General features: G+C 38.9%; 1 protein-coding gene across 1 annotated transcript in view; it reads left to right on the forward strand.

The window, feature by feature from the left end:
* The window catches only part of LOC119413542 (GDNF family receptor alpha-1), a 251,133-nt gene that overhangs the window by 172,929 nt on the left and 65,292 nt on the right, over window positions 1-12,912 (forward strand). Inside the window, exons 6-8 of the mRNA XM_037680600.1 lie at window positions 1,340-1,512; window positions 11,695-11,804; window positions 12,393-12,527. Of these exons, the coding sequence (XP_037536528.1) occupies window positions 1,340-1,512; window positions 11,695-11,804; window positions 12,393-12,527 (418 nt within the window). The remainder of the gene's footprint in view (window positions 1-1,339; window positions 1,513-11,694; window positions 11,805-12,392; window positions 12,528-12,912) is intronic.

Below are 12,912 nucleotides of genomic sequence, written 5' to 3' on the forward strand. Positions count from 1 at the left end.
AGTTATTGTATATATATATATATATATATATATATATATATATATATATATATATATATATATATATGGATGCAGCCACACACCAAAAAGGAAGTCGGTACCTCACTTATTTTTCATATTTCAGCTTTCTTAAACTTAGAATGGAACCTAAAGCTTTATACTCAATCAATTTTTCTCTGACCCACCTTCATGCAGGTGATCTAAACATCTCTCTGTTCGCCAGGCAAACAAAGACCTGATGACTTTCCTGTTGGAGGGGCGTGAATTTAATTTGCTCTAGAATTTAGCTGCCTAATGAAGCTCCTCATGCAGTTTAAAGCTCACACTCCAGTTGTGAGAACGCTCCCTTGTTGTGAATCAAATTGTCTTCAGCTGCAGAACAGAAGTTCAGTTGCTTTGTTTATTAAAACTTTTTGGGATATCCTTACACAAAATAATAATTAACATCAGTAACAAAGCATCTTATTATGGATTCTTTTAACATATATTAATGCACATGCTCAAACTACATACTTTGCGATGCACTGTGGTCTTTGTATATTCTTGTCTACTTTAAAAGCTGATCAACTTTTATTTGTTGTTTGCATATGTACTTGTTACTTTCAGTGACTGTGGCCTCCTTATCTAATGAAAAATGATAAGAAATCATTCTACAGTTTAAGCTTTGCGTTCAATTTTATCTTCTTTGTTTTCCCCTCGTCGCAGTGCAATAAGCAGGAATTAGAAATGCCCTCCATCCTGCTGCTGTGAGCATGATTACATTAAAATAAGTGACGTACTGACTTCTATTTTTGTGTGTGGCTGCATGTTGATGTAAGAAAGGTTCCCTTTAAAAACTGGGATGCCATGTCAAAATCCAAGATGACTTCAGCCATATATACAGTATCTGTAAATCAATCACCTCTATCATTTGAAGAAACTATGCTTTCTAGTTTTATATTTCTTAAAAGCATAGTTTCCTCAAATGACTGGGGTGGCCAAATATTAATCTATGGTAGCCATTGCCACCACTGGCCACCCCCTGGGTCTTTCATTGCTCCTGGTGGTGGATATTATTGCTCCCTCCACTCACCAGGATCCATCACTCATTTGATGCCTCAGATAAGGAAAAAACAAAAAAATAAAAATAACTGCCTTTAATCTCCTGTACAGTTTAACTCCCAACCAATTTAATATCTGGCACCAAAAACATTAAGCTTTACTTGTATTCCCCGTTCACTGTTACTGTATGCATGTATTGGTATCTGTAAAAAAAATATTATAAAAGCATATAATTGATGATAATAAATGTTTAATCTTCTATTGTAGATAATGATGCTGTAATTGTTTTGCTGTACAGGTTCATCCAAAGCACAGCTACGGCATGCTGTTCTGCTCATGTCCCATCAGCGACCAGACAGCGTGCTCTGAACGCAGGCGTCAAACCATCGTTCCTGTCTGTTCATATGATGAAAAACAGAAACCCAACTGTCTGGAGCTACAGGCCTCCTGCAAGACCAACTACATCTGCAGGTCAGACACGGCGTGAAATCATTTTAAGCGCTTTTAATGTTGAGGCAACAGTATGTAATATGTATTTTGTAAACTTACTGTTTACCCTTTTCCTTATTTTTTCCTAAATTTTATCCCTTCATCTTTGTTTTCTGAAACAGTCCCTCAAAATACAAAGTAGTTCAGCTACTTTATTTATTTCACAAATTTATTTATTTACAATTTTGTTCCACCTCATGCAACACATGTGATGTGAATGACAATAAAGAACCTTGAACCTATTTTTTTTTTTCTTCAAAATTGTCTCAGCATCACGGTGGCACAGTTGGTAGAACTGTTGCCTTTCAACAAGAAGGTTGCTGGTTCAAATCCAAGCTGGGAGCCTTTCTGGGTGGAGTTTGCATGTTCTCTCCGTGCTGCGTGGGTTTTCTCTGGGTGCTCCGGTTTCCTCCCACAGACCAAAAACATGCATGTTAGGCTGATTGGTAACTCTAAATTGTCCCTAGGTGTGAGTGAGAGAGTGAATGGTTGTTTGTCTCGTTTGTCTCTACGTGTCTCTGTGATGTACTGGAGACCTGCCCCCGCCTCTCGCACAGTGACTGCTGGACATGGGCACCAGTGAACCCCGTGACCCGAAAAAGGAAGAAGCCGGTAAAAGATAATGGATGGATGTCTACACTCTTCATTGTACTGTTACCAAAAGGTAACAGGTACATCCAACATTTTTCAGTCAGGTCATCCTGACAGTTTCTTTTTTTTGTGCTGAAATGTTTCGCCTTCGGTCTGGAAGGCTTCATCAGTCAAGGAAACACAACTAAACTGATTCTTCCCCCAACAGCTTACTCCAAAGTGGAACAAACCAGTTCTACTTGTGATAAGATGGTCTCTTTGGTATGCCCTACCCTCCATTGCCAGCCCTCTTCCTTGTTGACAATCTTGTCAAACTGGTTGAAAACAACAAAGTCCATGCTCAATTTTTGCCGGCACCCTGTTTGTCAACAGCACCGGTGGTGGTTGTTAACCCGGGCCTTAACTGATGTGGTATGGTTTTGTCCTGATGATCTTAGTTTTGGTAAAAGTGTTTTATGTCAAATGCCCTTCATGACAAAATCCTCACAATTTACCCGGGCTTGGCACTGGCACAAGAGATACACTTGCTTGTGCACCTTTTTGGCTGGTTTAAATAAATAAATAAATAAATAATTAATAATAATAATAATAATAATAAAATAAATATTTTTAAAGAGATTTGTCTGGAATAAATTTAAGGAGACCCAGCAGGGCATCAGAGCTTTTTCTTAAGGAAAACAAACACACATACGTACTGTAGTTGGCAGCCGGTCACAATTTTTTTCTAACATCTTGTTAAAGACACATTAAAAAAAGTTGGGCAGATTTTTTCTTATTTTATGATTACTTTCTTACAGCCTTAATGACTGTAATGAGTAGAACTAAGTTTGACTTTTGACTATAAATTGTCCATCACCTGAAACTCCCCAGTCAAAACCAAAATCCGCGAAAACCATTCCATCATCTTCATCTCCATGAGTTAAGAAAGTCTCTGCAGTCGAACTCTTCACTGACTCACATAAGCTTCTTAAGGTTTTAGGTTTAGGTTTATTGTCATATTCAGGTCAACACAAGGTCAACAACTCAATGGAAGAACCATCTTAACTCGCCAAAAAAACAAAAACAAACACATAAGAAATACCAAAGCATGCAACAAAAGTACAAAACAATACACCAAAAGTGAAAAGAAATACAACATCTACAGCAGCATTCAAGGATTCAAGGTTATTTACCGTCATTCACATTGCATGGGATACAAACAGAACGGAACTGTGTACACAGGGTCCCAGTTACATCAAACAATAGCAAAAATATGAAGTGTAAAAATAAACAGTAAATAAGGATCTAAGATATAAACTAAGATGTACAGTAAACAAACGCCAAATGGTACGCTAAAAGATCTAAGATATATGCCAGTCACTAATAGTGCAAAACAATACACCGAACACCAGCAGCACGATTCTCATAGGTTCAATTCGGTTGTAGTTCACACGCTTAATACGAGCAATAACATAAACTAAACTAGGATTTATTCAAAACGTAACAAAAATACAGAAACAAGGAGCCAAAAGTGAAAAAGAAATAAATCTACAGCAGCATGGTCCTATTGGCAGAGTGGTTCTGAGGACACTGAGGTTATCTTAGCAACATGGTCCAGTTAGCAGCATGATACTGTTAGCAATGAGGTTTCTCTTAGCAACATGGTCTCGTTGGCACCATGGTACTGTTAGCGGTGTGGTTCAGTTAAGTGGCGTAGTCTTTATAGCAGTGTTAGCAGGTCTTGTTAGCAGGTCTTGTTAGCAGGTCTTGTTAGCAGGAAGATGATAAGAAGGACCACAGTAGCTGCCTCCCAGACTGCCCCCAGAACTGGGTTTGGCAGACTGATAACATCCAAGGTTTCCCCGTGGAACTGAACGGGTCCATAGAGTTTGGTCCATGCGGGCAGGTGGAAGATCTTGTTAGTAGTGTTACCAGGTCTAGTTAGCAGCTTGATGGTAATAATGACCACAACAGCTGCTCGCTCAGACTGCCGTCCAGAACCGGTTCTGGCAGATGGAACACATCCAAAGTTCCTGTGGAATCAAACAGGTCTGTAGAGTTCAGTCCGTGCAGGCAGATGGAGACAGCCGCCATGCAAAACTCGGCCTGAGCCCGAGGCTGGAAGGACAGAACCAAGATGGCAGGATGGCAAGGCAGCGACACAGAAAACTCAGTGCAGGTGCAAAAAAATAAAACAAAACAACAAGAATAAAAAAGAGTGAATCAAAGTGGAGCTCCCGTCAGTGCTGCAATCAGTGCTGCATGTGATGTAATCATTGTAACATTAACATTAGGTATCAGTCAGCAAGGACAGCAGAAACTGCTTTCATTCTTGGACTCTCAGGATCACACATAATTTCATCCAGTTTTTAAACGGTTATATATCCAACAAATATAATTCACTGATGGACGTCCAACACTGTGGAGTTTGTGTTGGGGCAGTGTTCGGGGGCTTTGTGAGGTTGTTTTGTGGCTCTCTTGGAATAAATGGAATCATTCGGCTTCAGGTTTCCTCCCCCTCTTGCCTCACCTTTGCTTTCTTTTAGACACTAGGCAGCATGACAACACTAAATCCATACAAGTTTATGCTCTTCCCTCATACTTTTTTTCTGTCCCCGGTGCTCTCGCTCCATCAGACATATGCTCAGGGCTGAACAACAGGTCTCACTGCATTGCAGCTTCCTCCCAGTCCATTTGTCAGTAAGCACAGACGGATTAAAGCCATGCATTTCCACAAACTCCCTCAACATATGTCAGGTTTGGTATACGAGCTGTTGTAACTCTCTTCCTACACACGGCTCTGCTCTGCAGCAGATTGGTGTGATTAGACAGATCATGCAAGGAGTGTGTGTAGAATATGTAAACATATTTGTTCCTGTACACAAGTAAAACTCACTTTTCTCTGAAAGTTATAGAAAAAACACATTTGCACAAGCAACATACAAAATGTTTTCTTGTGTGCAGTGACCATTGCCCGATGCCCAGACTGGCAGGTGATCATGTTGTTTGCCTGTCAAGTGTTAGTCTGTCTGTTAGAGTACTGTCATGAACCTAACAAAGTTAACTTCCATCACCCTCTGGAGCACGTTAGGAGTCATCAGGACTCTGTATCACAGAGCAGACAGTGTTCTCACTAACTCCGGAGCCAGGCAGAAGGAGAAATCCCACACAAAACAGGTCTAGAGCAATGTGGATATCCTAACTGGACCTTCCTGAAAGCAGAGAAGAAACCCAAACAGGACTTCAGTCAGCCATCAGTCAAGTCAAGTCAGATTTATTTATAGAGCACATTTAAAACAGAAACTGTTACCAAAGTGCTTAACAAAAATATCACAACATCAAATAAAAAGTAGCAAGATATATTTACAGCACATGGAATAAAAATATGAAACCGAAAACATAATTAGAAACAATGAAATACTAAATCAGATCACGTTGTGTCAAAAGTCAAGGAAATAATAACAAAAAGCATAAACTCAGTCAGAAACAATGAAATACTAAATCAGATCTGATGACCTTGTGTTAAATAGGAATAATAACAACAGCATAAACATCAGGTGAAAAGGAGGAACCCAGACTTGGACCAGTGGTTATTAAGAATGTTGCAGGAGTTTCAGAGAAACTGAGACGTTTATTTTCTAAACATAACGTCCCAGTGGCTTTTAAACCCCAAAATACATTACGGCAAAAACTGGTTCATCCCAAAGATCCAGTCCCCCGGCAGAAACAGAGTAATGTTGTGTATGCTGTTCAGTATCAGGAGGGCTGTGATCAGTCTTACATCGGGGAAACTAAACAGCCACTGGCCAAAAGGATGGCCCAGCACAGAAGATCAACAACATCAGGCCAGGACTCTGCGGTCTACACTCATCTCCAGGCCAGCGGTCACTCTTTCAGGGATGAAGATGTTCACATCCTGGACAGAGAGGAACGATGGTTTGAGAGAGGAGTAAAGGAGGCCATAGTTGTGAAGAGAAACCGTCCATCATTAAACAGGGGTGGAGGCCTCAGTGTTCAACTGTCCCCCTCTTACAATGCTGTTACTGCTAATACAGTAGTCCCTCGCTATTTCATGATTCGATTTTTGCGGACTCGCTTTATCGCGGTTTTTCAAAGTAAGATTGGATATGACACACAATGACTGATTGATGGATGAGCTGCATGATCAGCATGTATTTATTTTTATTTTTTTTTTGCACCTGTGTGCTGCCCACAACTGTGGGAGAAGCTTCCTCCTTCAGCTGATCTCCATGCAGAGCGGAGAAGTGGGCGTGGCCGAGAGTGCAGCAGGAGGCAGGGAGCTGAAATCATGACATTCTGTGCTCTTTTAGAGCGTTTAGAGTTTAGAAACGTTTAGAATATTGCAAGAGTGTGGGAAGGGTTTAAAACACCTTTATATATATGTATGTGTATATATATATATATATATATATATATATATATATATATATATATATATATATATATATATAAACTACTACTTACTACTTGTACTACTATTCCTACTTTGTGGTTTTTCAATTATTGCGGGGCTTCTGGGTACAGATCCCCCGCAATAAACGAGGGACTACTGTATCACTCAGCCCTCTGTGAATAGCAAGCGACCATCAGGGTACTAACGCTCGGTCATTAGGCTAATGGTCCTCCTTTATCACGTGAACAGCTAGTTCTGGATGTCAACAACAAACTGGTTGATCCACTATGAGAAGGTGCTATTTATAAGACTGTGTTTATTGTAGCTCCTCAGACTGACAAAGTCTTTTGGATAAAAGACAAAACATTTCAAGTTTTTAATTTTTTATTTAATAAAAAAAAGTAATATATATATATATATATATATTTTTTTTTTTTTTTTTTTTTTTCTTGAATCCCTCTAGAGGACCTGACTTAACTTTGTTAGATTTTTCTACATGGATTATTGAGTATGCTTCAGGATATTTCATGGCGCAGATGACCGTTTTCAAGAAAAGTCTAAGAAATAAATCATTGGATAAACTGTACCTGATTCAAGATGGCCACACAGCTAATGCAATTTAGCAAAGACAATCATTGCTATCACTTAGCTAGATTTTCATATATAAAGCTAACATCAATAGTAGCTCAGTCATTGGGCTTTAAGACCTAAAGCAGGCTGTGCTGTGCTCATGTCTAAACCCAGAGTTGAGCTCCATGCTCCTCTGCAGATTGTCTGGGAGCTCAAAATATGTTGAGTGTTTAAAACTATGAGCCTATAAGTCTGATGATCAGGGAATGCCTGGTTTGTGTGCAGCACCATCTGCAGAAAAATTATATCTGTGAGGCTTCATAATAAATACATCTAGGCTAAAACAGCTCCTCATTGTAAGAAGAAAAAAATGCAACAGTAGAAATGTGTGTGTACCTCGGTTTTGTAACTTGTATTTAAATTCAATTCAATTCAGTTTATAGCTCCAAGTCACAACAGATGTCATCTCATGGCACTGAACAGAAACATTCATATACTGTGTGTATATATATATATATATATACATACTGTATATATGTATATATATATATAGTTAACACAATGTATCTGAGGAGCAGACTGCACTGAATTTAACTCCATCACAAAACTGTCATCTTGAGCAAGCATGAAGGCGACAGTGGAAAGGAAAAACTACCTCATCAGGAATAAACTTTTAGTAGAACAAGAGGTCATCTGCTTTGGCTGGGTTTGAGAGGACAGGAAGGCGGAACAGACACACAATGGCAGGTCAAGATTCAGTATAGAAACAGTATCAAGTGGAAGTCTTTTTGGGGACCAAAGTGCCAATCTAATATGCTGGAACACCATTTTTGGGTTAAGGGTTAGATTTAGGGATATGTATGTCTCTGTTTGTAAGGCTGTAAACAAAGTTCATGCTCAATCATCCAGGTACCAAATCCATTAATGTTCAGTCAAGTTTCTCTTGGCCAAGCCATAACTTCTGATCGATCAAGACAACGTAATGAAACTTGACACCCCCTCGCATCATCACTAGATGGAGTGTCTTGTATAATTTTCATAACCCCAGCTCCGAGGTCAAGGTCACAAATGAAGGTCAAATTGAAAACAAGGTTTTTGCTGGTCCGGACCATAACTTCTGATCTGATAATTCAACAAAACTTGACATTAGTTTGTACCTTCGCTGCACAGGGGAACAAACACATAAGGAAATGTTTCTGGTTGTTCAGCAGACAACCTCATGACAAAATTTGGTTGTTCCACAAAGTTTTGGGATGTCTGCACTGTTTACAATAAAGGCAAATAATTTAAAAAAAGTTAATTAATAAGTTTATTGCACTTTATATACAAATACCTCCTCATCCTCTTCTTCCTCATCAGATGTTGCAAGAGAGGCACTCGCAGCAACAGAAAAAAACTATTTAGACTTTTTTCTACACCTGGAGACTATGACTTTAGTAAAAGTACACAGTATACTGTGTACATGACCTAAGAAAAGGTACAGTTTACTGTGTACAAGACCTTAATAAAAGTACTCAATTTTCTGTATACATTACCTTAATATGGAGTTTAATGTGCACATGATCTTCGTAAAAGTACACAGTATACTGTGTACATGACCTTAATTAAAATAGACAGTATAGTGTATAGATGACCTTAGTAAAAGCACACAATATAATGTGTACGTGAACTTAGTAAAAGTACACAGTATAATGTATACATGACCTTAGTAAAAGTACACGGCTTACTGTGTACGTGACCTTAGTAAAAGTACACAGTTTACTATGTAAATGAGCTTTGTAAAAGTACATATCTTACTGTGTACATGACCTTAGTAAAAGTATACTATGTAAATGACCTTGTTAAAAGTACACAGTGTAGTGTGTCCATGACCTTAGTTAAATTAAACAGTATCCTGTGTACATGACCTAAGTAAATGTGCTGTATACAGTAGTAGTATATACTTTGTAGTATAGAATGTACATGACCTTAATAAAAGTATGCAGTATAGTACTTTGTATGTATATAGTAAAAGTACACAGTGTAGTGTGTAGATGACCTTCATAAAAGTTCACAGTTTACCATGTAAATGACCTTAGTAAAAGTATACAGTATAGTGTACTTGACATTAGTAAATGCACACCGTTTACTATGTAAATGATCTTGATAAAAGTACACAGCATAGTGTGTTCATGACCTTAGTTAAAGTACACAGTATAGTGTGTACATGACCTAAGTAAATGTGCTGTATACATGACTTTAGTACAAATGCACAGGATAATGCATACATGACCTTAGTAAAAATACATAGTATGTACATGACCTTAAAAACGTGCATAGTATGTATATGACCTTCATAAAAGTTCACAGTATAATTTGTACATGATTTTAGTAAAAATACACAGTATTGCATGTATATGACCTTAGTAAAAGTACACAGTATAGTGTGTACTTGACCTTAGTAAAAGCACACAGTATAATGTGTACATGACCTTAGTAAAAGTACACAGTATAGTGTGTACATGACCTTAGTAAAAGTACACAGTATAGTGTGTACATGACCTTCCTAAAAGTACACAATATACTATATACATGACGATAGTAAAAATACACATTATAATGTTCTTTAACGAAATACCATTCAGACCAACATCATTCTGAAGGTCTGGTTTACTTTCATGTCATTTCAGTGTTTTTAATTGAGAGATTGTCATATATATATATATATATATATATATATATAATATAATATATAATATAAAATATAATCTGGACATGAGTCATTTTGGAGCTTGTCCAACTTTTACTTGTTGGTGAGACACAGATCAGAGCTGAACACTTGCAGGAGACACAGAGACAGAGAAGAGGTTTGGATTGTCTGATCAGGCAAGCTTGTTCTACAGAGAAAATAAACTTTTATTTACTTGTTGCAGCACTTATAAGGAAATCTTAAAAAAAAAAAAAAAAAAGAATAAATAACCAAAACACCAGGAGTGTCATGTATAAAGACTTGCAAGGATTTCCTATTGAAACATGGCACATGCTTAGATCAGGAAAACAGCATACGCATGAATCAAAGCACTCTTCCTGTGTTCATCCCAATCAACGTGGGTTTGAGTACACGAGGGAATACCTGACTCCTCTCTCGACACGCCTCCATTTAAATGTAACAGGCTCCATTTAAATGTGCCCCTCACCTGAGGAATCTCCTCTCTGCACTATCAAAAAGCATGTCTACATGCGGGAAAAAGAGCATCTTCATGGAACGTGAGTTAAAGCTGCTTCTAAGGGGAGGTAGAGGCTATTAAAAATATTCTGTTTTCCACACTTTCCTCTGGCATTAGCACCAAGCACAAGGAGTGAGTGGGACAATGTGTGCCAAGCTGTAAAGGCTGTGGGGTCAGAGCAGTGCACCTGCAGAAATTAAGAAAACAAGGGCAAACATATTAAGACAATTAAATGAATTTAGTCACCAAGAAGCCACCCATCCTACACCGTGCCAACTAGTACTCTGTTCCCAACCGTACTGTTCAATAGAATGAATGAATCGTGTTCAACCAGGCCACCTTGCCACCATGTTGGTTAGTTGCTTTTGCGCATCACATATAATTTACACATTGATTGAATGAAAATGTTTCCTGTTAACATATTAATCCTGTTATGGTGCTTTAATAGCAATGTGTGTGCAGTCGATAGCTCTGATTACATCAGGAAAACCGGCTGTTGCTGCAAATTGAGCTTTAATGTTGGCCTGTTCAACTCTTTGATATACTGTACCTGGTTGGCATACAGTGCAGATAATTCCCTCCCACACAGATGGAATGGCTTGGCTCAGGGTCCACTGGCTCAGTCCTGATCGGTCTGCCAGCTCCCTATGGAATGACCTTGTTGCTATAGGAACCCCAGTGTGGTCAGCAGCTGTATGTGCACGGCTCCTCGCTGTATCGCGCTCAAAGCACAGTTCTAAAAGGATTGCCTTGGGAAGTCTAAAAGAGCTGATGGACCAGACTTCATTGTGAAGATCTTCTCTGTCTCGATACATCTCTGTGTATTGCACCATTTGCTTTATCCTCTAATAAAGCTAAAGCCGTTGTTGTTAAATGTATTTTCTGCACCACTTTGTACAGTTTTTACAAACACTCATCTAATTTCATACATGTGGATGTATTCATTGTTCGTCTTGTGTGTCCGGAGTGTACAATGATAGTTTTCACATCATTAGCAGTTTCCCAGTATCACCTCCAAGTATCACCAATTAACCAATAACCATAGAAACATGCGTACACCAGCCATGAAGTTGCTGTGGGGCTGCAAACATTTACACAGTCATTTCATTCTTGATACATCTGAAGTTTTGCATGAAAAAGGGGCGTGCACCATGTTAGTGTGTACACACCCTTTGCACATGAGAGCTCAGGACTTTTATTCTGTAGTGGAAGACTTTTCTTCCCATCTTTCTCAATTCAACCTGCATGAGAGGTTTATGGAGCTAAACTCACGCTCGGACCAAACATTTAGCTGCCCATTTACAGTCACACTGCCCACGTGAATATCTCATGTATTTGAGTAAATAAACTTGGCTCTGTTTCTGTGTGTGTATGTGTGTGTGTATGTGTGTGTGTGTGTTTTAGGTCACGACTGGCTGACTTCTTCGTAAACTGCATGCCGGATCCTCGCTCACTGTCAGGATGTTTGAAGGAGAACTACGCTGACTGCCTCCTCTCATACTCGGGGCTGATTGGTGAGCTTTCTTCTACACTTCATAATTAATTGGACGGATTATTTATGAGTCCGATTTTTCTTTTTTTAAACAACTTGTCCAATTCATTAGCGTTTCTCAAAGTCTCTAACCACCGTAAGTTGAAACTTTGACATGAAAAAAACAAGTTCAAGCCATTCTAATCTGTCCTCTCACTCCTCTTGGTCCTCACAAGTCACCAAACAGTCCAGTCAAACACTAACTGTCCACACAGCGCCAATTTATTCTGCCTATTGCAAAATAAAAAAGAGCCATGTTGGCGAGCAGCCAGCTCAAGGGAACAATCCATTGGGAGAGTGAGAAATCACTGACTGAAGCTATTTGCTTTTCCTCACACAGAGAGAGAGGCTCTCTGTGTTCCAGGAGGAGAAAAATAAATGTACCCATGATTAAATTTGTTTTTAGGCATTTATCATTTAACACATGATGAGGAGGACTTGTAAAGACTTTCAAATATTTCTTGTTTGACACTCAGCAGCACATTATGCTTCAGCAGATGACAGTGCAGCCTTGCTTTGCAATGACGTTTCTCACTGCACATGCGTGAATCATGGTGTCCACCTGCTGCAGGTACGGTCATGACTCCAAACTACCTGCGCACACCCAAAATCAGCGTCTCCCCCCACTGCGACTGCAGCAACTGTGGCAACAAGAAAGATGAGTGTGACAAGTTCACCGAGTTTTTCACGGAGAACATCTGCCTCCGTAAGTCTTGCTCTCGCTGCTTTGTTCTACTTTCTGCTGTCTCTTTTCATCCCCTCTGTTCTGCCGGTGGACTCGTCTCCTCTCCTCTCTTTTCTCCATCTCTCCTCAAAACCAAATATATCCTGTTGCCATGCTTTCATTGTTATCCCACAGCATTATAGAGAAACCAGTCCCACTACAGCAGAGTGTCTGTTGTGTTTCAGTGTGTGTGTTAAAGCTGCAGCACAATGTTTCTGACAAAAAGTGGATTTATTTTTATTTCATTTAATCCAAGCCGCTTTCAGAGATTTCCCCATGTAAACTATCAAAGTTGTGGAAAAACAGGAAGAACACAGAAAACTTGATTAAAAAAAAAACTATATATATATATATATATATATATATA

Source organism: Nematolebias whitei, chromosome 1 (assembly GCF_014905685.2).
Source record: "Nematolebias whitei isolate Nwh7 chromosome 1, NemWhi1, whole genome shotgun sequence".
NCBI classification, from domain to species: domain Eukaryota; kingdom Metazoa; phylum Chordata; class Actinopteri; order Cyprinodontiformes; family Rivulidae; genus Nematolebias; species Nematolebias whitei.